General features: G+C 35.9%; 1 protein-coding gene across 6 annotated transcripts in view; it reads left to right on the top strand.

The window, feature by feature from the left end:
* The window catches only part of PPEF1 (protein phosphatase with EF-hand domain 1), a 124,776-nt gene that overhangs the window by 61,166 nt on the left and 35,692 nt on the right, over positions 1-27,918 (top strand). For 5 of the 6 annotated variants that reach the window (XM_031445793.2, XM_031445797.2, XM_031445790.2 and 2 more), the window contains 3 exons: positions 2,903-3,066; positions 10,786-10,900; positions 14,191-14,237. In XM_031445793.2, coding sequence (XP_031301653.1) covers positions 2,903-3,066; positions 10,786-10,900; positions 14,191-14,237 — 326 coding nt within the window. The remainder of the gene's footprint in view (positions 1-2,902; positions 3,067-10,785; positions 10,901-14,190; positions 14,238-27,918) is intronic. The other variant, XM_064483362.1, reaches the window with a different exon arrangement.

The raw sequence follows: 27,918 nt of genomic DNA, 5'->3' as shown, positions 1-27,918 counted from the left end.
GTTTTGTTTTGTATTTTTAATTATGGGTTTTAGATTTTTCCCTGTCCAGATTTTGAGTTTGTACTGGGTGAAAGAAAAGATTATGTGTAGGGGGTATTTTTGAGGTATTTTCTTTAGAACAACTTGTAAAGGTATCATTTGATTATAATTCAAGATTTTATTATATTTAATTACTTTAGATTCATGTTGACAGAATTGTAAACCGACAAGGTAAGGATTAATTCTAATTACATGTTGCACAAATATTCTTACATTGCTGGCATTCATTAAATTATTAATATTAGTTTTAATAGTTACAGCCCACAAGGACAGTACTTGCTTTTGAAATGTTAAAGCTTTTGATTGTTTTCACACATGACCCGCATTAGCTACCCACTTCAGAAAGAAAATCTATGTTACTCTTTTTTATGTGGCTAAAAACCAACAGAAGGATTATGATTTGATGTTTACTGATATTTCATATTGAGCAATTTGATTAAGAATTGATTTTGGGAAATGGTGCTTTTCCATACATTTATCACTGAACTTGTAAGACGTGAGGGTCATCAAATGTATGGAAGGAAAGGCTAGACTGGGCTTTTTTTTAAAAGAAGAAAAACAATATTTTAATTTTGTTCTTAAACAACAAGACTGAGTTTTAATAACCAGAACTGATGGAATTGACTTGATTTATCAGTTAGCTGATGAGAAAGGGAGAGTTGACAAAGCATCAGTGGAGGCAATGATTAGGGAAAAGAAAATCAGTTCTTGTTTATACTTCACCAATTGGGGCTACTTAGTAAGTTAGTTTTAAAATGATATAGTGAAATTGCTGGGGTTGTTTTTGGTTTTGTTTGTTTGTTGTAGTTGTTATTGTTGTTGTTCTTCCCAAAGGAGCCTGATTTTTCAGTGTGTAGAGTTAGGAAGAGGAAAGGTTTTTCTTGGACCAAGATACATCTCTAAGGATGACTACCAAGTAGAAATGATTATTAAGATAGTCAAGTAGGGTATTTAGGTTTTACTGCCTACAAAGTGAATAATCTGAGATAAAATTTACCAAGATGCTCTGCATTTCTAGATTTCAAACATAAAATGAAGTTACTGTTATTCTCAAATCTCAAACCAAATGCAAATGAGTAAAATAACCTCTGCTGAACCACACTGAAGACACACATTATTACTCCTAAACTTAACTTCTTATAGAACATCATCAGCTACCACCAAAAAAAATTGGGGTGCATAGTAATTTAGAAAGCATTTTAAAATTACCAAATATTATGACTTTAGAAAAAAATTTCGTTTAGTTTTTAACTGTAATCTTTCAGTGTTATCGAGTCATGAAAAACAATGTATTCTATCTACACCTGCTACATCATACCTTCCAAACATGTCCACTATTACTATTCAAAAAGATAGTAACTACTTGCAGAGAACTTCTGAGTAGATGAGCTTAGTAACAATTCACTATTAATGAGTTGAAGAGTATGTCATGGTCCTCTGCATTAGTTATCTGTTACTGCAATAATACTATGTATTTTTAACTGTTTTTATTTTTTCATTTCATTTTGTTGAGGGGAGGTAATTAGGTTTGTTTGTTTGTTTATAGTGGAAGTACTGTGGATTTAACCCAGGACCTTGTGCATGCTAAGCAGGCACTCTACCACTGAGCTATACCTCCCCCCTCAATAACACTGTGTATTGAACAACCAAACTAGTTCAGTAGAATGTAATAAACATTTCTTTTTGCTCACGAGTCTGCAGATTAGCTGAGTACTTCTGCTGATCTTGGCAGGCTTGATTGGGTAGTTTTTCAGGCCTTGGCTGGAGTTCACTCATATGTTTACAGGTCTGCTGGCTGGTGGCTGATCTAGAACAGCGTTGGCTAGGGTGGCTCGTCTCTGCTTCACATGATCTTGGAGCTTTCAGTAGCCTAGCCTGGGCTTCGTGGTAGTGACACAGTTTCAAAAGAGAGCATGGAAGCACAAGAGGCCTCCTGAGGCCTTGGCTGGAACTGGTACATAAAACTTCCACCACATTCTTTAGTTCAGCTCAGGTCACAAACCTAGCACAGCTTCAAGGCTGGGGAAAGTCTCTTGACGAGAGTGGCTGCAAAATCACATTAAAAAGCATGGTTAGAAGTTGGGATAGAGAACTGGGGACACTTTTGCAATCAATCTACCATGTCCCTTTTCTCCTTCTCCACCTGAATTGGCCAGGTTTCTGTTCTTGTTTCATAGGCAGTCTAGCAAGAAAGGGATCCTGGGGGCTCAGCACTTACTGCAATGGGCAGTGCAGGAATCTTTCGCACAAAAATGCCTCTCCAAGAGGGAGATGTCCTTTGGGTATTTCTGCCTGTGGTTGGTCATCTAACTTTATCTTCTTTGTTAACAAGATGAAAAAGAAAATCACGTCAGAAAATTTGTTTTTACCTGATGAGAGAAACAAATCAATTACAGCTAAGTAAAATTTGAAGTGTTTAACAGGGAAAAATTGAATATTGCCATTTAATTTTCTGTAGATCTTGAATAGCCGCAGATATTTGAACTAAATACAATGCATTGTTATGTTTTCAACCCTATTTGTAAAAATACGAGATGTAAGAGTGGACAGAAAAAGTAGAGTTAGAGCTTTAGAGCATCAAAATACCTTGATTGACCAGTTTTCCCTGTGCTTCTCCTCTCCTCCCCACTGATGAACTCACTGCTTTAGTAAAATGTCCACCCAGGAAGGGATGATGATGATTCACATGAACATATCTACTGATCTCAGAACAAATCATTTCTCATGGTTATATGTGGAGTAGCTTGGTATTCGTAACATTTAGCGTAGTGCCTTACATGGGCTAGATATCCAAGAAGGTATTTATTGCATTTTAAGTATGAGAATGCTGATTCCCCCTCCCGCTTCTGTTTTTCTGTTTCAGAATTAGTAAATCGATTTTTTGGTAGCAGCACCCAGGACAGCAAGGATAGACAGGACTATTTGGGATTGATAGACGTCCCAGATTCCTATTGTGGTCCTCGGCTGCAGTTTCCTCTCACTTTTACTGATATTGATGTACTTATTGAGGCCTTCAAGCAACAACAGGCAAGTGGAAGCAGATACTGTTCTGACTGTTGTATGTAACATGTCCTCACCGACTGACTGTTGAATGAATGGATGAAAACTCTGTAACAGAAATGCATTCCCTTGGGGAAAAGCTTCACATTAAGCGAGAACTACCCTCTGCTTTGCTTAACCCTTTAAATAGAACTCTCCTCAGGTGCACAGAAACTGCCTCTCTATTTATAGGCTCACAGTATTTTTGTTTTTCTAAGATATAATTTCTGAGATCTTTTTCTGAAATATAATTCACATGCCATAAAATTCACCATTTTTAAATGGTGTATTATTTAGTGGGTTTTAGTATAGTCACAAGATTGTGCAACCATCACCAATATCTACTTCCAGAACATTTTCTTCACCCCAGAAAGAAGTGCCGTACCCATCCCCATTCCCTCCTCCCCAACTCCTGGCAACTACTGTTCTGCTTTCTGTCTCTATGGACTTGTGTATTCTGGATATTTCATACAAATGGAGTCATATAATATATGGCCTTTTTTGTCTGGCTTCTTAACCTTACCATAATTTAAAAAAAAAAGAAATTTTTGGAGGAGGTAATTAGTTTTATTTAGTTTTAACTGAGGGACTGGGGATTGAACCCAAGACCTCGTGCATGCTAAGCCTGCACTCTACCACTGACCTGTACCTTCCCCACTACCATAATGTTTTTAAGGTTCATTCATGTCATAGCATGGTTCATTAATCCTTTATTTTTATGGCTAATGTTCTATTATACGAATATACCACATTTTGTTTGTCCATTCATCAGTTTTTTCTACCTTTTGACTATTATAAACAATGTTACCAAGAACATTCATGTACAAGTTTTTATATGAACATGTATTTTCAATTCTCTTGAGTATATACCTAGGAGTGGAATTGCTGGGTCATACGATAACTCAATGTTTAACTTTCTGAGGAACTGCCAAGCTGTTTTCCATAGTGGCTGCACCATTTTACATTCCCACCAATAATGCATGAGGGTTCCAATTTCTCCACATTTTTTGTCAACACTTATTATTTTCTGTTTTTTTTTTAAATTTTATTTTATCTTTATTATAGTCATCCTAGTTGTTATGTGAAGTAGTATCTAATTGTGGTTTTAATTTGCATTTCCCTGATGGATAAAATGTTGAGCATCTTTTCATGTTTACTGGCCATTTGGACACATTCTTTGGAGAGATGTCTATTCAGATACTTTACTCATTTTAAAATCAAGTTATTTGTCTTTTTACTGTTAAGTTGTAAGGGTTCTTTCTGTATTCTGGATACAAGTCCCTTATCAGATACATGATTTGTAAATATTTTCTCCCATTCTGTAGGTTATCTTTTCACTTTCTTGATAGTGTCCTTTGAGTCACAAAAGTTTTTAATTTTATTGAAGTCTAATTTATATCTTTTTCCCTTTGGTTGCTTGTATTTTGGCATCATATCTAAGAATCCGTTGTCAAATTCAAGGTCATGAAGTTTTCTTTTAAGAATTTTATAGTTTTAGCTCTTACATTTAGCTCTACCTAAGCTATTTTCAGTTAATTTCTGTATATGGTATGAGGTAGGGGCCCAGCTTCATTCTTTGCATGTGAATATGCAGTTGTCCTCATACCTTTTGTTGAAGAGTCCATTCTTTTCCCATTGAATGGTTTTGGTGCCTTTGTCAAAAATTAATAGGTTTATTAATAAATTAATAGATTTATTTCTGGACTCCCAATTCTATTCCGTTGGTGTATGTGTCTATCTTTATGCCAGTACCACATTGTCTTGCTTAATGTAGCTTCATAGTACGTTTTGAAATCAGGAAGTGTGAATCTTTTGACTTTGTTCCTCTTTTTCAGTATTGTTTTGACATTTAGGGTCCCTTGCAATGAATCTGAGGACTGACTCTCCCATTCCTGCAAAAAAGCTCTTTGAGATTTTGGTAGGGGTTGTGTTGAATCTATAGATTGATTTGGGTAGTATTGCCATCTTGGCAACGTTAAGTCTTATAATCCATGAACATGGAATGTTTTTCCATTTATTTAGGTCTTTTTAAATTTCTTTCAGCTCTTTTATAGTCTTATGGTTTCCAGTGTACAAGCCTTTCATTACCTTAAATTTATTCCTAGGTGTTTTATTCTTTTGGTTGCTATTGTGAAATGAATTGCTTTCCTAATCCCCTTTTTAATTGTTCTTTGCTCGTGTATAGAAACACAACTGAATTTTGTGGATTGACCTTTTATTCTGCAACGTTGCTGAATTCATTTATTAGCTCTTACGTGTGTGTGTGTGTGTGTGTGTGTGTGTGTATGCATTCTTTGGGATATTCTATGTACAGGATCACATCATCTGTAAATAGAGAGAGTTTTACTTTTTCCTTTCTGATTCAGATGCCTTTTATTTCTTTTTCTTGCCTAATTGCTCTGGCTAAGATTTCCTTTACAGTATTGAATAGCAGTGGTGAGAGCATGCATGCTTTTCTTGTTCCTGATCTTAGGGGGAAAGCTTTCAGTCTTTTCACCATTGACTGTGATGTTAGTTGCAGGTTTTTAATAAATACCCTTTATCATGTTGAGGAAGTTTCCTTCTGTTCCTAATTTTCTGAGTGGCTTTATCATGAAAGGGTATTGGATTTTGTCAAATACTTTTTCTACATCAATTAAGATGATTGTATGTTTTTTCTACATTCTATTAATTTTGTGTATTACATTGATTAATTCTCTTATGTTGAATCACCCTTATATTTGTGGAATAAATCTTATTTGGTCATGGTATATAATTCTTTAAAAATTCTGTTGGAATTTGTTTGCCGATATTTTGTTGAGGATTTTTGCATTTAATTCATAGGGGATATTGATTGGTATTTTCTTTTCCTGTGGTGTCTTTGTCTGGCTTTGGTATCAGGGTAATACCAGCTTTACAGAATGAGTTAGGAACGGTTTCCTTCTCTTCTATTTTTTTGAAAGAATTTGAGAAGGATTGGTGTTTCTTTAAACATTTCCTAGAGTTTACCAATGAAGCTGTCTGGTCTTGTGCTTTTCTTTGTTAGGGGGTTTATGATTATTGATTCAATCTCTACTTGTTCTAGATGTGTTCAAATTTTCTATTTCTTTTTGAGTAAGTTTTGGTAATTTGTGTGTTTCTAGAAATTTGCCAATTTCATCTTAGTTATCTAATTTGTTGATGTACATATGTTCATAGTATTCTCTTATAATTCATTTTATTTCTTTAAGGTCAGTGGTAATGTTCCCACTTTTGTTTCTGATTATTGTTATTTGCTTTCTCTCTCTCTTTTTTTTTTTTTCTTGGTCTGTGTAGCTAAAGGTTTGTCAGTTTTGTTGCTCTTTTCCAAGAACCAATGTTTGGTTTTGTTGATTATTGTTTTTCTGTTCTTTGTTTCATTTATCTGCACTCTAATCCTTATTTTCTTCCTTCTGCTGGCTTTCAGTTTAATTTGTCCTTTTTCTAGCTCCCTAAGCACTCAGTTAGGCTTTTCATTTGAGTTCATTCTTAATTTAGGCATTTACAGCCAATGCTCTCCGAGCATTGCTTTAACTATATCCCATAACTTTTGGTATGTTATATTTTCATTTTTGTTCATCTCAAAGTATCTTCTAACTTCCCTTGTGATTCTTCTTTGACCCATTGATTGTTAAAGAATATGTTGTTTAATTTCCACATATTTGTGAATTTTCCAGTTTTCCTTCTGTTATTGATTTCTAGTTTCATTCCATTGTGGTCAGGGAAGATACTTTGCATGATTTCAGTCTTTTAAAATGTATTGAGCCTTGTTTTGTGGCCTAACATCTGGTCTGTCTTGGAGAATTTTCCATGTGCACTTGTAAAAAAAAGTCTGCTGTTGTTGGGTGGAGTATTCTAAAGGTCTAATTGTGTATGAGGTCTCTGAAGTCTCTGTTCTTTTAGCCTGTGTTCAGCTAGTGCTTTGATAGAGATTCCTTGAACACCAAGAGCTAGAAAGAAAAAAAGAAAGAAAGAAAGAGAGGGAAGGAGGGGGAAAGGAAGGGAGAAGGGGAAGGGGAAGGAAAAGGAAGGGAAGGAAAGGGGAGGGAAGAAAGGAAAATTGGCTCTGTATTGGTACACTTCACTGCTTAGCCAGGCTGTTTACAAATCTGTGTTAGCCTTTACTTTCTGCTTGCACTGAGTCATTTTTAAGTTGCCTTTTTCTTGATTCAGCGTTTGCTTGGTTGCTATAAACTTTGGCTATTTTCCAGAATTCTAACTGTTTTTTTTTTTCTTGTTTGTTTGTTTTGTTTTTTTGGCTTGATTTTTCAATGTTTCTGTGGAGAGATGGGATCTTGGAGCTACCTACTCCATCATTTTCTGACATCACCCCAAAACTCTCATTCTCAGGTTAGGACATAAGGGCATATCCTGGGAGTAAGAGTGAATGAGAAGTACTGGCTCTGTGGGGACTGAAACAAAATTTTGAATCATCTAATTGCTGAAATTGAACAGAGATCGTCCTAGACAGCTAGTGCTCCTAGCCACCTGCCAAAAGAAAACTTAAATCCTCTCTAGAAGAAAATGAGTCCTAAAGTTATTTCTTCAAGTTTTCATGTACAATATCCAGAACTTAATACAAATGTTAGGCACAGGAGGATACAGGATTCACAAAAGAAAACTGAGGTAAACAACAGGCAATGGAAACAAACCTATAGAGTATTTAGATAATGGCATTATCAAACTCAGAGTTTAAAATAAATATGTTTACTATGCCCAAGGAGACAAAAGATATGGCAAAAATCCAAGGAGCTATAATAGAAAAGGTAGACAATTTTGATTTTATAAAAATGAAAAAATTATTTTGTTAGGAGAAGAATAAAAGATTCAATGTAGTGTACAGTATGCTTCCATTTGTTAAAAAAATTAATAAGCATTACATATTTTGATTTTTTAAAAATTGAGGTATAATTCACATAACATAAAATAGATTATCTCAACCATTTTAAGTAAAGTGTATTGTTCACTGGTTTTTAGTATATTCAAAATGTTGTGCAATCATCACCACTGTCTAATTCCAGAACATTTTTATCATCCTCGAAACAAAACCATATACCCATTATGCAGTCACTCCCCATTTCTCCTTTTCCCTAGCCCCTGGCAACCACTAGTTTACTTTTTATCTCTACAGATTTGCCTAATCTGGACATTTGATATAAATGGAATCATACAATATGTGGCCTTTTGTGTCTGGCTTCTTCTGATTGGCATAATGTTTTCAAGGTTCATTCATGCTGTAGCATGTATCTGTACCTCATTCCTATTTTTGGTTGAATAATATTCCTTTGTGTGAATAAACCACATTTTATTTAAGGGATTATATATTTATATATGAGTTTGTATATTCATATTTGGTTATATTCATTTTTATATGCTTACAAATGCATAGAATACTGTTTGGAAAGATACTCTTAACAGTGGCTGTTTCTGGGGATAGGGAAACGGGACTGAGATCTGGGGAAGAAGGAAAATTGCTTTTCATTGTTATACTCCTTTTTGCTCTTTAAATTTTTATTTCAACTAAAAAAGTGAGAGTTTTTTCCATTTAAAAACTACTTTTTTAAAAGAAGAATTATCCTTTAAAAGTAGTATTTTCCTCCCTCTGTGCCTTTTAAAGAAATGTGAATATTTTATTTAAGTTGCTATTTAATCTGAATGTATTTGTAAACATAGAAATCAACGTCTGAGTTAACTCTTTTGAGTGTTTAATATTGCAGTTGTAAACACAATTATAATGCTATTGAATGAGAAGTGGACTGACTCTGTAGGAACTAATATTACCAAAGTGATTTTAGCCAATCAAAAAAGGACCTGGCAAAACTATTTTCATAATAGGAATTTTCTGTTCTTGAAATATATCCTCAGTGAATATTTGTTAATTTAACTTACAAAAACAACTGCCTTTTCAGACAGCAATTACTCTGACTAGTACTACAAATGGACCAGAAAGTCTGCAATGGCAAGTTAACACTGAAGCCAGTGTTGGGAATCAATAAATTAAATATGCAAATTGAAATAAGTCATTTTGTGAAAGTATTTTGCCTATTCCTTTAAAATGTGCTTAAAGGAAAGTTCTCATTCAAGATTTGACTCAAGTTGTGAGTTGAATGGATTGGAATGCTTTTGTGGGGAAAATCCTTAGCAATCCATTAGGTTTGGATAGACAGGAAATAAGAATCTCTCCCCACTAATCAATATCCAGGGGCCCTTATCTTTCCCCCTAATTCTCACATTACTTCAAATCCTGTTTCTTGGTGTTTTGTTTTTTTTTTTTAAATTATTTAATCATGAAAACTCTCGTTTTGGAGTCTGGGATAGAAAATAATTACATTTTTAAATAGCTATGAAAATGGAAATTTCAGGACACCAAGAGATATGATCATTCCAAAGAGTTCCATCTGTCCTGAATCCCATACCCGAAGCATTATCTGAACAGTATGTAGATATGACACCTCTCTCAGTCTGCAATAATGTAAACCAGCATTCTCCAATAGACATATACCTGAGCCACATACATAATTTAAAATCTTCTAGTAGTTAACATTATAAAAGCAAAAAGAAACAGGTGAAATTAATTTTAATAATGTGTTTTATTTCATTGAACATGTAAATTTATCACTTTAATAGGTACTCATAGTAAAAGTTTTTAATGAGATATTTTACTTTTTTTTCATACTAAGTCTTTGAAATCCAGTGTGTATTTTGTGCTTGCATCTCTATTTCGACTAGCCCCATTTCAGGTGGTAAGTAGCCCCATGTGGCCAGCAGCTACTGCATTGGACAGTACAGGTACAGACAGTCCTGACCAAAAAGTGGTGTTAGCATCTGTTGTATTTGTATCAGCTATACCGCTTTTTGGATTATGTATTTGGAATATTTTATAATTAAAAAAAAAAGAGAGAAAGACACACTGGAATTTAAAAAAACAAACAAATAAAAGCCCGAGGGAGAAAACCCAGTAAATCTGTCCAAAACAATGCTGTCATCAACACTGTAACTGGAGGGGAGCAATGGGATGAAGAATCATAACAGGAGATAATCCGAATGGTTTATTTGGGTTTGCAGTGTGTTTTGTACTTAGACTTGTATTTAAGTGTGCTTGCTGTCCTGTATATTCATGTCTGTGGCACCAAATATTGAGCCATACCTGGGACGCCGGGCTCAGGAGTTCCTTGGGGGCCTTTCTGGCTGCCTTGTGAGATCTTCTAACCCAGCACTCCCACCTAATTCTCAGCCCGGGTGACAGGAGGTGGCAAACAAATGCGAAGCAGCCCCTATTGAACAACCTCCCTCTACTTCTCTTTTTCTTTCTCCTTCTCTCTCCTTTCCCTCCTTCTGTTTTATTTATTTATTTATTTTGCCTGCACATTTCCTCTGGGCGTGGGAGTCTCCTTTTTTTCCTGTCACTTCTCTTAGGCTCTAAAGACCAAGAACAATGAGAAATGTTCTGTGAGTGGGTGATGTCCGTTAAGAACATGAGAGTATAAACTTCCTAGGAACCATTCATACATTCAAATTTACAAATCTCTAGTGAGGGCTTTTTATGTGCCAGATACTGTACTAGGATAATCTATTTAAGAATAATTTAGAGATTATCCTGAAATACAGCTACCTGAAATGTGCTCATATGCTCCACTTTTATTGCCTTCTGTGCACTCATGCCTTTTTCCCTAGTTCATTATGTCTATTTCCTCTGCTTTGCCCTTACAGATACTTCATGCTTATTATGTCTTAGAGGTGCTATTTGAAACCAGGAAGGTCCTGAAGCAAATGCCAAATTTTACTCACACAAAAACTTCTCCCTCCAAAGAGATAACAATCTGTGGTAAGTTTCAGAGCACAGTTGCCAAATTAATATTTAGGAGCCTCTTGGTTCTCCACCATTGGCCTAACTTGAAAACTGTGTAAATTGGGCTGTATTAAGGGAAAAGTATGAATATAGAGTTATCTATCATGATAATACTGTTTCCCATCTTTGTTTTGCATACCAGCTGGCAGGAATTAATTATGTGAGAAATGAAAGAACTCATAGCTTTTTATAAAGGCAGATAGCATTTTAATACAGAAAGCCACCCATGGGTGGAATAAGTGTTCTGTGCCCTCTGCTTGGCTCTCATTATCTTTGTTCCATGTGGCTTTTTCTAGGTGGGCCTCTGAGTGCCACTTGTGCTGGGAAGAGAAAAGCCCTTGGCGGGGTGGAGATTGAACTCTTCTCAGCCCTCGGCAGCTGTTTTAGATTTTTCCAACTGGTCTCTGCAGCTTTTAGAAGAGTGGGAATGTCCCAGAAATCTGTTCCCTGTTCTTCTAAATAACAAGATCTGAGATTTTGTTGTCATATAGGCCAGCCTGGCAGGATATTGCTTCAAGAAGCAGTACACATTGAAATTCAACACAGTTGGTGCTCAGCATGCTTGTAACTGTCTGAGAATGGAGTGCGTGGAAGGAACAGCAATTCCCTTAACTTCTAATTAAGGCTTTAGGTTACAAAACAGTGATTGTTATTTTCCAAATCAATTTTTAGCCCATGTTTCTTTTACTCTGGCAGGTAGAAGTGGATTTGACAATCTAATTAAACCATTTCCATTTCTAGCATCTGATAGTGGTGACAGGGACTTGATGTAGCAGTACATGCTCCATGACGTGCCCTGACTCAGGCTTTTGAAGAATTTAATGGTTAAGTTCCAACCTAATAATGCCACCACATCTCTCTGTTCCAAATGATGCATCTCAGCAGTGGGGACCTTTTATTCAAGGCCTCATCAGCTCTTACTTTTCATGGAGGTGAAGAATTTTGGGTCATGAGGCTCAGGAAGCCATGCCAACTCAAGAAGCCTGTGGAGTCAGGGCTAGGCTTGCTCTCAGAGTGTATATACTAGGCCAAACACAAAGTGGGATCTGCTCCCATATATTTCTAGTATACCTCCAGTTGCCATTGGAGACTTATCTGTGCATAAAAGGATCTGGAAGAAGACATGAAGTAGAGGGTGTGTAAGTCCTGGAACTGAATGGTTCTTACAGAGACCATCTAGTCTATCCCATGTTCTTGTGGATGAAGTTGAGGCCCAGAGAGAAAAGTGTATTGCCTTCCATGCATTTTTTTTTTGGTAGTAACTTGCCCCTCTCCCCCACTTCCCCCTAAAGCTCACTCAACTAGTTAATGGCAGAGGCAGAATTAAAAATCAGATCCTCTGCATCCCAGGTTAGAGCCAGCTCCATATCTGCTGTCCCAACTCCCATCATGTACCGCTCTAACTGATACTTCATTTTCTGTCATGAGAAAGACTAAAGAATGGTTGATCAAACAGTTCCATTTATTTAACGATCCCCACATCTTGGGCATTTATTTCCAAACTTTTTCCACATAGCACCATTGGTAGAGGGAAAAACTAAGGCCAGTAGGTTTCCTTCACATAGGAATTATTTTCTGTCTTTAATAGCCCCATTGAACTTAGGAAAATTTAGTCATCATTTAAAATAAAATTTAAAATTGGGACCATATTTTCAAAATCATCCTCTGTTTTAGACAGTATTAGGAAAGGGAGAGAAATTATGATGAACCTTTACCATTATTTTAATCTCCAGATGCACTTTTTACATGCACATCTAAACATGCTACATAGTTCTTAATGTGCATGAAATATAGGAGATATTTTAGTCTATAGTTATGTTATAAATGATAACTAGTTCTGCACTTACGTTTTTGTATGCAGTGGAAATATCTTTCTCTTGCTGTCTTTCCATGATACATCAAGTTTTATCTTTTGCTGTCCAACTAGAAGTTAAAAGTATTTTTCTATCCTCAACTCTTATATGATGAAACCAATTCACTTACTAGCATTCCAGTTGCAACAGTTCTATCTACCCAAATCTTTGAAAGACAAGTCACCCTGAAGAAAATTAGGAAAATAAAATTATTTTAAAAATCTGTTTAACTGATAAGTTAAAGTCGTTTCATTTTAATTTCCTTAGATTTGGAGTGAAAACATACGAAGCAATGAGATTTAATTACACAATAGTATTAATATGCTATTAATATTAATATGGTAGTCATTTTATAAATAAGTGCTGGTGATATAGGATTTTAATTTTATTATTCCCATTATAATTGGAGTCATCTTTTGTATGTGTTTGGTTAATTTTGGTTGGAGCATTTTACGCAAACTGAAGAAAAGCTTTCCTAAATTAAATTATATTTGGTAATTAAATTGGTTACAAAGAATAAGAATTTATGATCCAAGCTTATGAAAGACAAATATTTACCTAGAAATAGTTATCCAAATAGGGCTTTTGAATATTCACATATTTACTCTTTTTTAAATTAATGGCTTCATATATTTATATGGTTTCCCTTAGTTGGCTGAGTTTTATAAAGCCATGCTTTCATTTTTATTTTCTATAATGATCTCATCAAAAGAGTGTCAACTATCTACTCATGATTTTTAAGTTTCAGATGCTACTGCTGGAGCATATTTTTGAAAACATGGCTTTAAAAAGCTATGCATTTAGCAATTAAACTTAATTTTTGAATGCCTACTTTGCAGCAGGTACTATAGGAGGCATTTGGGGGTTTAATGCTAAGATAGGTAATATTGCTGCTCTCCTAGAGATCACAGTGTGGGCAGTACAGAATAATCACTAAGAGCTTCAGTTCTGAAGTGAGATAAAGTTGAGTTTGAATTCCAGCTCTAATACTTGGTAGCTGGGCAGCTTTGCATAAGTTACTTACTACCCTGAGCCACATTCATAAAAGGAGAATGATGAAAATAATACCCATCTCATAGAGTGGTTGTAAGGATTGAACAAGATAATTCATGTAAACCCTTAGTCTAGCACTTAGCACAGAGTAAGCTTAAGCACAGTAAGTAAGTAAGCTAAACGGCAGGAGTGAATAGGTAATTGCAACATTGGATGCTATCCCCTATAGGAAAAGGGACAAAATTTCCATGGAATGCTATGGAAACAAATTGTCTGTTGAGTCAATATCATCATAGGGTAAAAACCCAATGCCCTGAGAACACTTAGAGTGTATCAGCATTATTTCAGTTTTAAAATCCTATAACAAAAAGGGTACTTTCTTGTTTCCTACTAAATAGTGATTTTTCATTTCATTTCCAGGTGATTTGCATGGGAAACTGGATGATCTGTTTTTAATCTTCTATAAGGTAAATGATTATTTTGCTAAATATTTGCATTTTTGTTAGGGGAAGGCAGTCCTAGGGCAGATAACAATATTAGTTTTATTAGGGATTTGTACAAATACAGATGTAATAGGCCAGTTTTTATCCCAGAAGTTGAAAGATTTGTTTTGTTTCACAAAAAATTTTTAAAAATTTAATTTGGGTCTTTGTTCAATATTATTGTTATCTGTATATCCATTAAGATTTGTACCTGATTGTATTTATGTTTTGTATTACATCATAAATGTCTAGATGGCACAAGATAGGGAGGGGGAGCTGTCTGTTTTATTATTCTTTTGTTCAGAAGTGAGCATGCCACAGCAATCTTCTCCAATGTACACTAATTAGGCATGAAAGGAGTCCCCCGTAGTAAGTGCTCAACTGCTCTCTTCTCCACTCTGACTCTCTATTACCAAGCTAGTTGCTGTTCCAGTGCTGTGACTCCTCTTCGCCTGTTGGCTTTCTTTTGTGGGAGCCCGCACAGAGGGCACAAAGCAGCTTGGCCAACATGGAGTTTCTCTGCATCTCTTTGATTGGATTCATTTCTCTCTCTCAATAAGCAGTTGCAACCCGAATATCTGTTTCTGGGACTATTTCATGTAGAAAATTGATCCTGAGGTGATTCCTGCCTTCATAGTGGTACCTCTTTATATCTCTTTGATTGATACGTCATCCCCATAACCAGCATGGTGAATAATTGGGCACAGCTTAAGCGTCTCAGATGGCCTGAAAGAAAACATATTCTGATTATTATGATGGGCAATCAATTCTACTCTTTGGGGACTGTGAGAGCTTGAGTAAGCCACATAACCTCCATGACCCATGATTTTTTTTTTGGCTGCAGTATTCTTTTTTAAAAAAATTTTTTATTGAAATATGGTTGATTTACAATATTGTGTTAGTTTCAGGGACACATCAAAGCAATTTGGATATATTACAGGTTATTACAAGATATTGAATATAGTTCCTTGTGCTATACAGTAAATCCTTTTTGTTTTTCTGTTTTATATGTAGTAGTGTGTACCTGTTAATCCTATACTCCTAATTTATCCCTCCCCTCACCCCCTTTCCCCTTTGGTAACCATAATTTTGTTTTCTATGTCTATGAGTCTGTTTCTGTTTTGTAAATAAGTTCATTTGTAACATTTTTTAGATTCTACATATAAGTGATATCATATAGTATTTGTCTTTCTCTGACTTACTTCATTCACTTAGTATGATAATCTGTAGTTCCATCCACGTTGCTGCAAATGGCACTATTTCATTCTTTTTTATGGCTGAGTAATATTCGTGTGTGTGTGTGTGTGTGTGTGTGTGTGTGTGTGTGTAAAACACACTTTCTTATCCATTCATCTGTTGATGGACATTTAGGTTGCTTCCATGTCTTGCCTATTGTAAATAGTTATGCTATAAACATTGGGGTACATGTATCTTTTCAAATTAGAGTTTTCCTCTTTTCCAGATATATGCCCAGGAGTGGGATTGCTGAATCATATGATAAGTCTATTTAATTTTTTAAGGAACCTCCATACTGTTTTCCATAGTAGCTGCACTAGTTTACTTTCCCACCAACAGTGTAGGAGGGTTCCCTTTTCTTCACACCTTCTCCAGCATTTATTATTTGTAGGCTTTTTGATGAAGGCCATTGTGACTGGTGTGTGGTGACTGACACCTCATTGTAGTTTTGATTTGCATTTTTCTAATAATTAACAATGTTGAACATTTTTTCGTGTGCCTATTGGCCATCTGTATGTCTTCTTTGGAGAAATACCTATTTAGGTCTTCTTTAGCTGTAATATTCTTGAGCTTCTACTTCATAAGAGGTTGCCTTGTGAATTAAATAATATAAATATCCAAAAGCATTTTTAAAGTATTAAATTATAGTAGACATGCAAGGTTTTCATTTTATTCATTGAGAATGGAAGCTTGGAAGGGAATGGAGCAGGCCAAACCAGGAGTCAGTGAATGGAGCTGGCTCTTAGGAAGAGATTCAGTTGACTACAGGAGGCCTAAGCAAGGATCTAGAGCCTAATAGCCAGAGAGTGGGGTCAGAGGAAATAGGAGGCCATCTAGGTAGTGGGTTGGTATCAGGAAGTCCAGCCAAAGGTTTCCTGGCAGGGAACTAAGGGTGCTGTTAAATGAGCAATTCTGGAGATCAGTCACAGAATCCAGTCTGAGCAGGGAAGGAAGAGAGGCCAGGATGGCCAACCAACTGGGAGAACTGGGAGGAATGAAGGATTGGCATGCTTTCTAAGGTCAGGGAGCAGGCTGACTGGGATAAAGACCCAGGAAGCAGATGGGTGGGAAGTTGCAAGGGGAGTACTCCTAAGGGATGGTAGGTCTAATGTGGAAACAAAAATGTGGGTGCTCAAGTGAGTGAAAGAGTATTGGAGATGAAGAGGTCAAGCGTGGGGAAAGCAGCTGTGTTAAGTGAGTTGGCCACAGCAGTGAGAGATGAGGAGCAGGGTAAGGAAGTTTAGGCAAAACTCATGGGCTTGGAACGAGGAGAGGCTTTTACCTGAGGCTGGCAAAGCATTGGCCTGTTAGTGGCTCTGAGGAGCCAGTGGCCCCTCACCAACTCCTCACCTGGAGGTCTCCATGCTATGGAAGAATGGGTCCTTTCCTTCCAGAGGGCTTTGGGAGTCAGAAGTCCAGCACTGTCCCTAAGGGAGGCCCAGATTTCCAGAGGAAAGTCTTTCTGAATGAGTTGAAGGCAGAAGAGAGTTTGTTTACGCAGTTTGAGGAATAGGATTTGTTTTTCTCTACTTAGTACCATATAAATGTACAGAAGTTCAGTCCTGCTGTTCTTGGCAATTATAATCTGAAGAGGGTGGAAGAGGCAGAGGTATGTGGGAAATAACCACGACAGAAAATCTGGTAGTTATTTCTCTGGAGGTTTTGGGAAATATATAAAAGGGAAAATAGTTGAGTAAATTAAATGGGAAAAGTGACTTCCTAGGCAATTAGAAAAGAAAATTTCTCAAGAGGTGGTTGAAGATATTAAGGTATGATTAGGCAAAGGACTCTGGAATAGACAGATGCGAAGAGAATGTTTCTTTAATTCCATTGGCAAAACTATATGGAATATATAAAACCGGAAGGTGCTAATGTAAAGATTGAACAGGAGGAGGTGGGTGGTAAGAAGTACTATAAAAAGGACTAAAGGTGAAAATATAGCATTCACATGAAAGCAAGAAATATTCTGAGAGTTAACCAAGGATGGTGTTCAGGAAGTGGAGAGTGAGAGCCCAGCGATGGAGGAGTAAGGCGCTGCTATTTGGGGTGAATTTGGGTAGAGGGAGGTGAGAGGGATGATCGGAAAGGAGAAATCTGCAAGAGTCATGAACTCGAATTTTAACAGGCTTGAATGAGAAGCAGGTAAAATGCACCTTGGATGTGGAATAAACCACATGCACCAGAATCCTGAAATTGCCTGGTTTAAAAGAGGAAATTGAGGGAAGAGCCACTGATGATAGCAAGCTTTCACTTGAAGAAACTGAAAAGATGGTGTAACTCATGGTATCTGAGAAGGGAGAGTGACCGAGTGCGCTTGCGCTGATAGTGAATCACTTAGCTTATGGGCAATGAGTGTCCCAGAAAGGAAAGGGCTGGACACAGTGCTGTCTCAGGGAGCTATGCTGTATAGTGATCTCTAACTTGCGACAGTCAGCATTTTGCCTTTTTCTGTCTCATTTTTTATCCGAAGTTTAAATGAGGAATGATGATAGATCGCACAAGTAGAGTGTGGCCTAAAACTATGGACACAAACTGCTCTGGAAACAAAGTTTCTACATGAATACATATGACAGTGATATGTCCACCAGAGGACAAACTCTTTTCTACTTTACTTCACTTATCATTCCTGCATTCCCAAACCCAGAATTGAGTAAAAAGGGTCTCTGAACCCCTGAAATCACTATCAGAAATCCAATGAACTTTACTCACAGGACAGGCCCTAGGCCCTTACTCAACGACCAGTGAACATATATCAGTAAAACCTTATCTGACTCATTGTTTCTACAAATTTGCCTGTCTGGCTACCCACCTGGCTACAGATTAGGGACTGAGAGGGGAAAGGCAAAAGTGAGATATAATGAGAGCAATGAAAAATAAAGCTCCTTCTGACAATAAGAGGATATCTAAAACTATAAAAATGAGATAGAAATGAAGCAGTAATATTCAGTGATACGGGGCTGTGTGTCTAGGGAAGAGAGTTCTGTACTTCCCAGATGTGCCTGGCGGGGTGCTTAGACTGATGGGCCTGCATGGTCGAGAAAGTTTCCAATTCTACACTGTACACTCTGTTAAGAATTAAAGAGAACAAATGGCACATTTTCAAAACTCCTAGCCAAAATGGTTAAGGTAATTTTAAAACATATTTTAGCATTTAAAGGAATGAGCTTCAATGATCTGGAAAATTCATTTCAGCAGTGCTACAGTATGAGTGAGTATCATTGTTGGGTCTTAGGTACAGAGGATGAGAGAGCATAAAAAAAAAGAAAGAAACAAAATTAGTTGAGAGAAGAGTAATGGCCCAGGAAAGCAGATGAGGAGGAAAGGAAGAACATCTTAAAAATGAGGAGAGAGGTGGTTTGGTTTCTCTTGTGGCATCAGATATAAATCTTGCCTGCATAGGGATTACAGCAGGTGCTCACTGTGACCTAAGCAGTCACTTGATTGCTTCAGGAAATGGTAGTTTCTGCGATGGTGGCTGATTCTCACTGTGATACTCAGTATGTCAACAAGGTGTTAAATCCCAATTACATATAATGCCCTGCGTGTGGCACCTTCCTCTGATTCATTCATGGGAGCCCACAGGATTGAGCCACTTTATTGTTAAGTCGTGGGCTCACTATCTTCTGTTTAAAAGCAGCTAGTGGCCATGCTTTAACTCATCTTTATTTAACTTATTATTACTTCATTTATTAAAATTATCAACTTATCTTTGTTTTCTTTATTATTTTGTTATTAAAGTTATTTTATTTAAGTTCTAATTGAAGTTGAATTGTGGGGAATAGTTTGGCAAACTACATCCTGTTGGAAGTTTTTGGAGCTGTAAATGACCAAAGCTTATATTATGCTCTGACTAACTGATTCCTCTCCATCAACCCAAAAGAGAAATCAGAAAAGCCTCAGGCTTCGAATTAAGGCAAAATTGTAACTGATCTTTCAGTTGCTGTTTTGCTAGACAATTTCTTCCTCATCAGTTTATTTTTATAGTATAGAGTTAGTAGGCTGCAGGGCTGGGGCTGGCCCAAGGCCAACCGAGGGCATAGCCTGAGAGGGAGAGTTATAATATAGGGTCCCTGAGATGCCTTGCTATATTATTCTTTTCATCCAAGTACCTGGTTTGGTTTAAGACTCCTATTGTTACAACTGATCATATACAAAAGTGCATCTGTCCACTAATTTATTCGTTCAATAAACTTTTATCTAGTCCCTGCAGTGTTCAAGGCACTATATGAAAACGGTGGGAAGAAACAAAGATGAATATGTTAATTCATTTCACATATATTTATTAAATACCTAGTATGAATGAGGTAGGTATTCTGCTAAGGGTTGGTGATATAGTGTGACTAAGATGCAGTTTTTAGCCCCAAAGACATCACAGTTTAGTAGGGTAGGTCAACTAATAAAAAGACGACAGTTCAGAGTGAGTGACATGTTATAATTGGGATAAGCGAGGTTCCAAGGCAGCACATTGGAGAGGCACCTAAGTTGTGGGAGACTTCCTGGAGGAGGTGACATTTAAGACAATCCCTTCAAAGAATTTTAGTGATTTAGTAAGTGCCTAAATCATGAAGAAAGTTTTGGAGGATCAGAAAAGATTTTATTCTCACACACTGTCTGTGGTGCTCTGCGATAAATGATGGGGTCTGTACCAATGCTTGTTTTTGATTGTTTTGACATTTTTGGTTTCTTTAATATTTGGTTGTCATTTAAAATTTTACCATTTAGCACCTTAAAACTAAGCTATCAGTTTCCACTCACAATCCTATCTGGGTGTGAAAAGAATTCTTTCCTCTGGGTGCTACACTATTAACCATGACACACCTTTGCTAAAAGGGCATCTCAACTTTATATGGCTTCAAATATCATCAAGGGATGCGATTTACATGGCATTAATTAGGCCGTATTTTTAGACTTTATTTTCTGAAAAGGTTAATTTTAATCAGCTGCTTTTGCTTAATTAGAGTGACCAATTTGTAATACTTCATTCAGAGCCTTAGCCTTGCTAAAATTACAAGACACTTTTCCTCATTGAATAGAAAGCTTGAAATTTTAGACCAAGTATTGGCAAGTTAGTTTGTTAAATTGATGCTATGTGTGGAGACTTCATGCAGTTGAAAAAGAGATGCACATAGACAGAGAAGCTAATTAACTCTCAACTCTGTAGGTGTCATACTGATGCTGTCCATGGACACCGCAAGGCCTTGTTTTCCTTTTCTTTCTTTCTTCCCCACAATCCTCCACCCTCCCATGCCCAAAATTTCCAGCTGTGAAGGTCATTAAATATTTTCTTTTTTCTCTGTCACTGTTAGGCTTCCCACTGCCACAGTAGTCAGTTCTTTACCTTTTGAGATTAAGGCAATGTGTTGCAATCAGAGCAGATCTCTAAAACCGAGTTTACAAAAGAAATAAAAATAATATGAAATTGAGGTTATTGTTTGATGTGCCTTGGGAAAAATGTCCCCCAAATTGTGGTAGCTTCTGGATGTCTTATGTAAAATACTTCAGTGGGAAATAGGTCTCTTTGTCTCTATTCAAGTTGGTTCATTTTGGTCTGCTGTTTTTGCCCCTGCGCGTCATCTAATGCTGTTCAGAGTTGTAGTTATCCTGGGTTTTCTGTGTTTGTCAATTGGATCTCCATGTTATAGATGGCTTATTGTCTATCAGCTGCAGAATAAGCCAGAGTTTGGTTTACTGGAACTGAGTGAAGGATGGGTTCATTCAGCAGCAGTTTTTGCTTCTTTGAAGGAAAGGCAGAGAAATCTCAGTAGCCAGAAGCCTAAATAACTGAGAAACCCATGTCCCCGGAGACTTAGCTCCTCATCTGCTTATCTGTTTTCCAGTTCTCTTATTATTCTAAGACTAAAATATATCTGAACTCAGACTATATAAAGTAATACAACTAATCCTGGACCAACAGGGTAGATCTTACATATCCAAATAAGTCTTGCCTTCTTTGAAGTGGTTGCCTTGAGAGGCTCAACACTTACAGGAGTTCAGCATATATTTAGGATTCCTTTTAGAATCACTTTCAGAGACAGTGACATTTTCTATTGAATTAGCTTCATTATCACAAAATCTTAATCTTTTGAAGATATGTGATTTTTTGAGAAGGTTAAAACTTACTGGATGTCAAGTGTGCTACAGAAGGTAAATGGCTTGGCTGACCATTACTATTTTGGCTTAAAATTAGGTTTGACTAAAGAAATTCATTATTCATTGCTCATAGTAGAGATGAAATACCTATAAATAAAGTTTGATTTAACTACAGATGAGAAGTTCTACTACCAGAAAATTGGTCATCCCAGTGGAAAACATGTTTACATCTTTTCTCAAATTTTGACATTAAGGTTATACTGATTTTATGAAATAAATTGGAGAGAATTACATCTTTTTCTGTGGTTTGGAACTTAAATCCCTTGTTCTTAATCCTGGCCATACATTATAATCACCCAAGGAAATGGGAAAAAAAAGAAAAAACTACTGATACCTGAGTCTCACTCCCAGAGATTCTGATGGACACCTGGAGACTTTTAAAAGCACCTCAGGTGATTCTAATGTGCAGCCAAGGATGTGGATCATTGTTTTAAATAACATTAAAGCTATTTGCTCTTAAAAATTGAGCTCTGCTCTAAAGCCACATGCAGCCAATGCACTTTTTAACTTTTCTACTTCTTTTGAATCAGATTTGGTAGCTTCTGATTTTCAAGGAAATCCTCCATTTCTTTAGATTGTTACAGTACGTTGCAACAGATGCCAATATTCTATTCTATATATATAAAATTTTAAAATTTACTTCTCTAGAGGGGAGGGGATAGCTCAAATGGTACAGCGCATGCTTAGCATGCCCCAGGTCCTGGGTTCAATCCCCAGTACCTCTAAGAATAAATTAATCTATTTACCTTCCCCTACCCCCACCAAAATAAAATAATTAAATAATAGAGCAACAAAGAAATAAAATTAAAAAAATAAAATAAAATAAAATTTACTTCTCTATATCTTTATATCTTTTTTCTAATCTTTAATTTTACTTTTTTTTTCATTCTCTTTTTTCACTTATCCTCAATCAGGCTCATGATGAGTTTTACCACCGATTTTATCAATTTTCTTGGTTCTTTCAAGGAATCACTCTTTGGATTACTTATCTTTCAATTTTTGTTTTCCATTTCATTAATTGCAGCTTTTATCTTTATTTGATTGATTTTATTGTTCTTTTTCTAATGTCTTAAGATGAATACAGTCTTTCATGTACATCTTCTTTAATAATGAAGGCATGTAAGGCTACACATCTTTCTAATTTTAGTTTTAATTGAGCCTTCTATTGAACTTATAATATTGCCATTAATTTCCTCTTGAATCCAATGATTATTAAGAGTACAATTTTTAATTTCCAAGGATCTTAATTTAGGAAGCTAGCATTTTTGAATCATATTTTTATTTACTTCAAATTTTATTGGATTATGATATGAGAATGTGTCCAATGAAATGTTTCTTATTTTGAATTTGTTAAGGATTTCTTTGAAATCAAGTATATGATTCTCATGAAGCCTCCATGGACACATGAAAAATTAATTATATTCTCTGTTCATAGGATGCAAAGTTCTTCATGTATCTGTTAAATTAAGTTTATTAGTTATACAGTTGACCCTTGAAAAATGCAAGAGTTAATCCACATATAACTTATAGTTGGACCTCCTTATCCACGGTTCCTCTGCATCTGCAGATTTAACCAACCATAGACCATACAGTACTGTAGTATTTACTATTGAAAAGTATCTGCATATAAGTGGACCCTTGCAGTTCAAACCCTTATTGTTCAAGGGTAAACTGTATGTTCACTTTTTCCATCTATATCTTTCTAAATATGTGTATTATATATTGCTGTGTAACAAATTACCCTAATACTTAGGGGCTTAAAACTGTTAACATTTAATATCTCATGGTTTCTGTGGGTCAGAAATTTGAGTGCAGCTTACCTGGGTGGTTTTGGCTTAAGCTTTCTCACAAGTTGTCGGTCAAGTTATTGGTCAGGGCTTCATTCATCTGAAAGGTTGACTGGGGCTAACAGACCCATTTCCAAGATTGCTGGCTCACATGCGTGCAGGCACAGCATTTCAGTTCCTTGCTGGCTATTGGCGAAACACCCACATGGGCCTCTCCACAGAGTACCTGAATGTTCTCATAACATAGCAGCTAGCTTTCCCCAGAGTGAGTGATCCAAGAAAGAGAGCAGATAGGAAGCTGCAGTATCTTTTATGACTTAGTCTCCAAAGTTGCACATCATCACTTCTGCATTTTTTCCTTATTCCTTCCTTGGAAGCAAATCACTAAGTCTAGCCCACATTCAAGGGATGGCAAATTAGGCTTCACCTTTTAAAGGGAATGTCAAAGAATTTGTGGACATTATTTTAAAGCAATAATTTAATCTGAATTTAATGTACTATGTATTTTAAAAAATTTCTTTTTGCAATTATAGTAAATATATGAAGCAAAGACTTGTTCTTTTGTTTATTGAATGCAAGTTCATGAATTGTATCTTCTTCATAAAGTGCCTGTTATGATATGTTTCTTTATGATCCTGTTTTAATATTAAAACAGCACTTTTAATATTAAATTCCATGTTGTCTAATATTAATATTTGCATTTTTGTGCTTTTTCTTTGTTGCATTTACCTTATTTTCAACCTCCCTTTATCTATATTTTTCATGTGTATTCCTAACAAACTATACATACCTGAGTTTTGTGTTTTTAATGTAGCCTGGTAATCTTGGTTTTTTAATGGGAGAATTTTAATTTTTTATTTTATATTGAAGTATAGTTGATTTACAACGTTCTGTTAGTTTCTGGTGTACAGCAAAGTGATTCAGTAATATTATATATATGTGTATATTCTTTTTCATATTCTTTTCCATTATGGTTTATTATAGGATATCGAATATACTTCCCTGTGCTTATACATTAGGACCTTATTTTTTTAATCTATTTTATATGTAGTAGTTTGTATCTGCTAATCCCAAACTCCTAATTTATCCCTTCCCCACCCCCTTTCCCCTTTGGTTTGTTTTCTATGTCTGTGAGTCTGTTTCTGTTTTGTAAAAAAGTTCATTTGTGTTATTTTTTACATTCCATGTATAAGTGGTATCATATAATATTTGTCTTTGTCTGACTTACTTTATTCACTTAGTATGATAGTCTCTGGATCCACTTCATGTTGCTGTAAATGGCATTATTTCATTCTTTTTTATGGCTGAGTAGTACTCCACTGTATATATATAAAACACATCTTTATCCATTCATCTGTTGATGGACATTTAAGTTGTTTCTATGTCTTGGATATTGTAAATAGTGCTGCTATGAACATTGGGGTACATGTATCTTTTCAAATTAGAGTTTTCTCCAGATACATGCCCAGGAGTGGGATTGCTGAATCATATGGCAACTCTATTTTTAGTTTTTTAAGGAAACTCCATAGTATTCTCCATAGTGGCTGCACCAATTTACATTCCTACCAGCAGTGTGGGAGGGTCCCCTTTTCTCCAAACCCTCTCCAGCATTTATTATTTGTAGACTTTTTGATGATGGCCATTCTGACCATGTGAGGTGATATCTCATTGTAGTTTTGATTTGCATTTCTCTAATAATTAGCGTTATTGAGCATCTTTTCATGTGCCTGTTGGCCATCTGTATGTCTTCTCTAAAGAGATGTCTGTTTAGGTCTTCCCCCATTTTTTTTTTTACTGGATTTTTTTTTTCTGTTATTGTTATTGAGTTGGATGAGCTGTTTATATATTTTGGGAATTAAGCCCTTGTTGGTCACATTGCAAATATTTTCTCCTAGTCTGTAGGTTGTCTTTTCATTTTGTGTATAGTTTCCTTTGCTGTGCAAAAGCTTGAAAGTTTGATTAGGTCCCTTAATGGGAGAATTTAACCCACTTATATTTAGTGTAACAACAGATGTTTTTGAAAAACGTACTTCTATTCTACTATGTTTAGTATTTATTTCACTGTTTCATCCTTTTCCCTTTCTTTTTGCTGTTTTGATGAATTTTTTAAATTGCTGTTTTCTTTGGCATTTTTACTGTGCTTTCCCATTCCCTAGTCATTATCTTCCCATTTCTGACATATCTAATAAATAATGTGTGTATATTTATCAAGTAGCTATAACTTTATTCTTTCACCATTATTCTTTCTCTCCTCCAGTAAGATAGATGTATTTATTTTCACATTTTCCATGTACATCGCCCTGTCAGATGAGATTTATAGAGAATTTTACTTTTCTCCCTTCACCCCACCCCCTGCAAATCCTTAGCTATTGGTTATGCCATATTTTTATTTCTTGACCATTATTGGGTTTTCCTTCATAGTATGTCTCTTCTATTTCTTTAACCTTTGCTTTGTACTTAAACACAACTTCCACGTTATTGCTATTGATTTATATTTAATTATATTTTGCAGGGTTCATTGTTCACATCTGTATTCTTTCCTCATAGTCTTTCCCTGGCTTAAGGACTTTTTATTGTTGCTGCTATTGGTTAGAATATTTTCTTGAGTATTTTCCTCTATGGGACCATGTGAGTGCTATAGTCTCTAAATGCAAGCTCCTTGAACACAGAGACTTTATATTGTTTACTTCTGTGTTTCTAGCACATAAAACTGTGTTTAGTACATAACAAGCAATCAATACGTGTTCATTGAGCATAGGAGTCATGAGCTCTTTCAAACTTAAGGCTGAAGTCTCTTTTTAACCATAGAAAATTCCCTCTCTTATTTATGTGATTATTGCCTCTTCTCCATCTGTTTCTTTTTCCTGATTCTGGAATGCGTATTATTGGCATGTTAGTTCTCTTGGCTCTGAACTCTAATCTCTTACTCATTCCTCATGATTTCCATCATTTTCCCTTTTGCTCTGTGTAAGAGGTTTTTCATCTGCTTACTCTTTCAGGTAAGTAATGCATTTTTCAACCATTCTTTCTTTTAGTTACCTCTAATCCATTGATATTTTAAATTTGAATAGCATGTTTTTAGTGCCCAGAATTATTAACTTTTTATTATTTATTTCATAGTACTCTTATTTAAAAAAAAAAAGTTGTTTTCTGTCTCTTCTAGCAGTCCTGTCTCACTAGGGGACAGGACTTTAGCAGATCTGATTGGTCTGCCTCTCTCTGGTTACCGGATCCCCTTAAGTACTAGGTTACTTCTGTTTTCAATTTTCCTGCTTAAGCTAGGTTAACCTTCTCCATAGTTGGAGACACAACACTTTCTACTCCTGCATCAAGAGTGTGAGAGGACGTCTCTATGTTCCTAGGTGTCCCTAAATGCAAGTGCTGGGGTTCTTTTAGCTTCAGAGATATAGAAGAAGTACTCCTGTACTTTTTCTATTAAGATCCAAATCCCTCTCCCCCCAACCAGAACCACATACATGCTCTGAGGGAGAGTGTCCCCTTAGCCAAGAGATCCACATGTCCCCTCGGGCCTAGTTCTTCCATGTTCTCACCCCAGGGCTCTCCACTGCTGCTGCTCAAGCCCCCTTTAGGCCTCGACATCCTGGTAGAACCTATAGCCTCTAACACCCCTCAGACTTCTCCAGCTTACTCATTCCAGCCAGCTGAAGTCTGGGGGAAAGAAGAGTATTAGAGATGCAGAATCATTCCCCTTTTCTTTAAGTTTTGATGAGCAGTAGCCTATACTTTTATAACTGGCTCATACTATCTAAGCCCAGTGTGAATAAAGTTACGTGAATTAATGTATAAGAAAATGTAAAATAATGAGATCTTAAAATTAGAAATAACATGGAAGTTATAATAAAATTATTCTCTTAATTTGTATGGTGCTGTATGGTTTTCATGCAATTTTATACACACAGTCTCATTTGAGTTCCAAAGTAGCTCTGTGTGATAAGGATGGATGTTATTATTCCCATTTAACAGATGAGGAAACTACAGTTCATAAAGAGTAGATAACTTGTCCAAGGACACATGGGTAATAGTGGAGCTGGATTGGAGAATAAACCTTCTTACCCAGAATACCACACCACAGCTTGCTTGCTTGTTTGTTTCCAATTGCCTTCAGAACATGTTTTATTGCATAATGATTTCTGGAATCCCTAAGTTATATGCTGTAACCTGTATTATATTTTTTCAACTGTTTCTATCACATTGATATGAACAGTTTAAAATATATATAAATACTTGGTGGTGAGTATAAAGTAATAAGATTTTCTTACATAATTTGAAATCTAACAAAAAAGAAATTTGAAAATCGTTTGAAAGATTAATATAACTAGAATATGTGAATTATTTCTTGAAGATAACTTTTTTTGAAGGAGAATATATATTTGGATATATGAGTACTTAAAATTTTCTCCTTGTAATATATTTTTTAAACATTTGAATTTATCTTACCATGCACTAGAGATGCACGCAACCATTTCCCTACC

This window comes from Camelus dromedarius, chromosome X, assembly GCF_036321535.1.
Source record: "Camelus dromedarius isolate mCamDro1 chromosome X, mCamDro1.pat, whole genome shotgun sequence".
Classification (NCBI taxonomy): Eukaryota; Metazoa; Chordata; class Mammalia; order Artiodactyla; family Camelidae; genus Camelus; species Camelus dromedarius.
The sequence above is the reverse complement of the archived record's forward strand: the minus strand, read 5'-3'. Positions and strand labels throughout refer to the sequence as shown.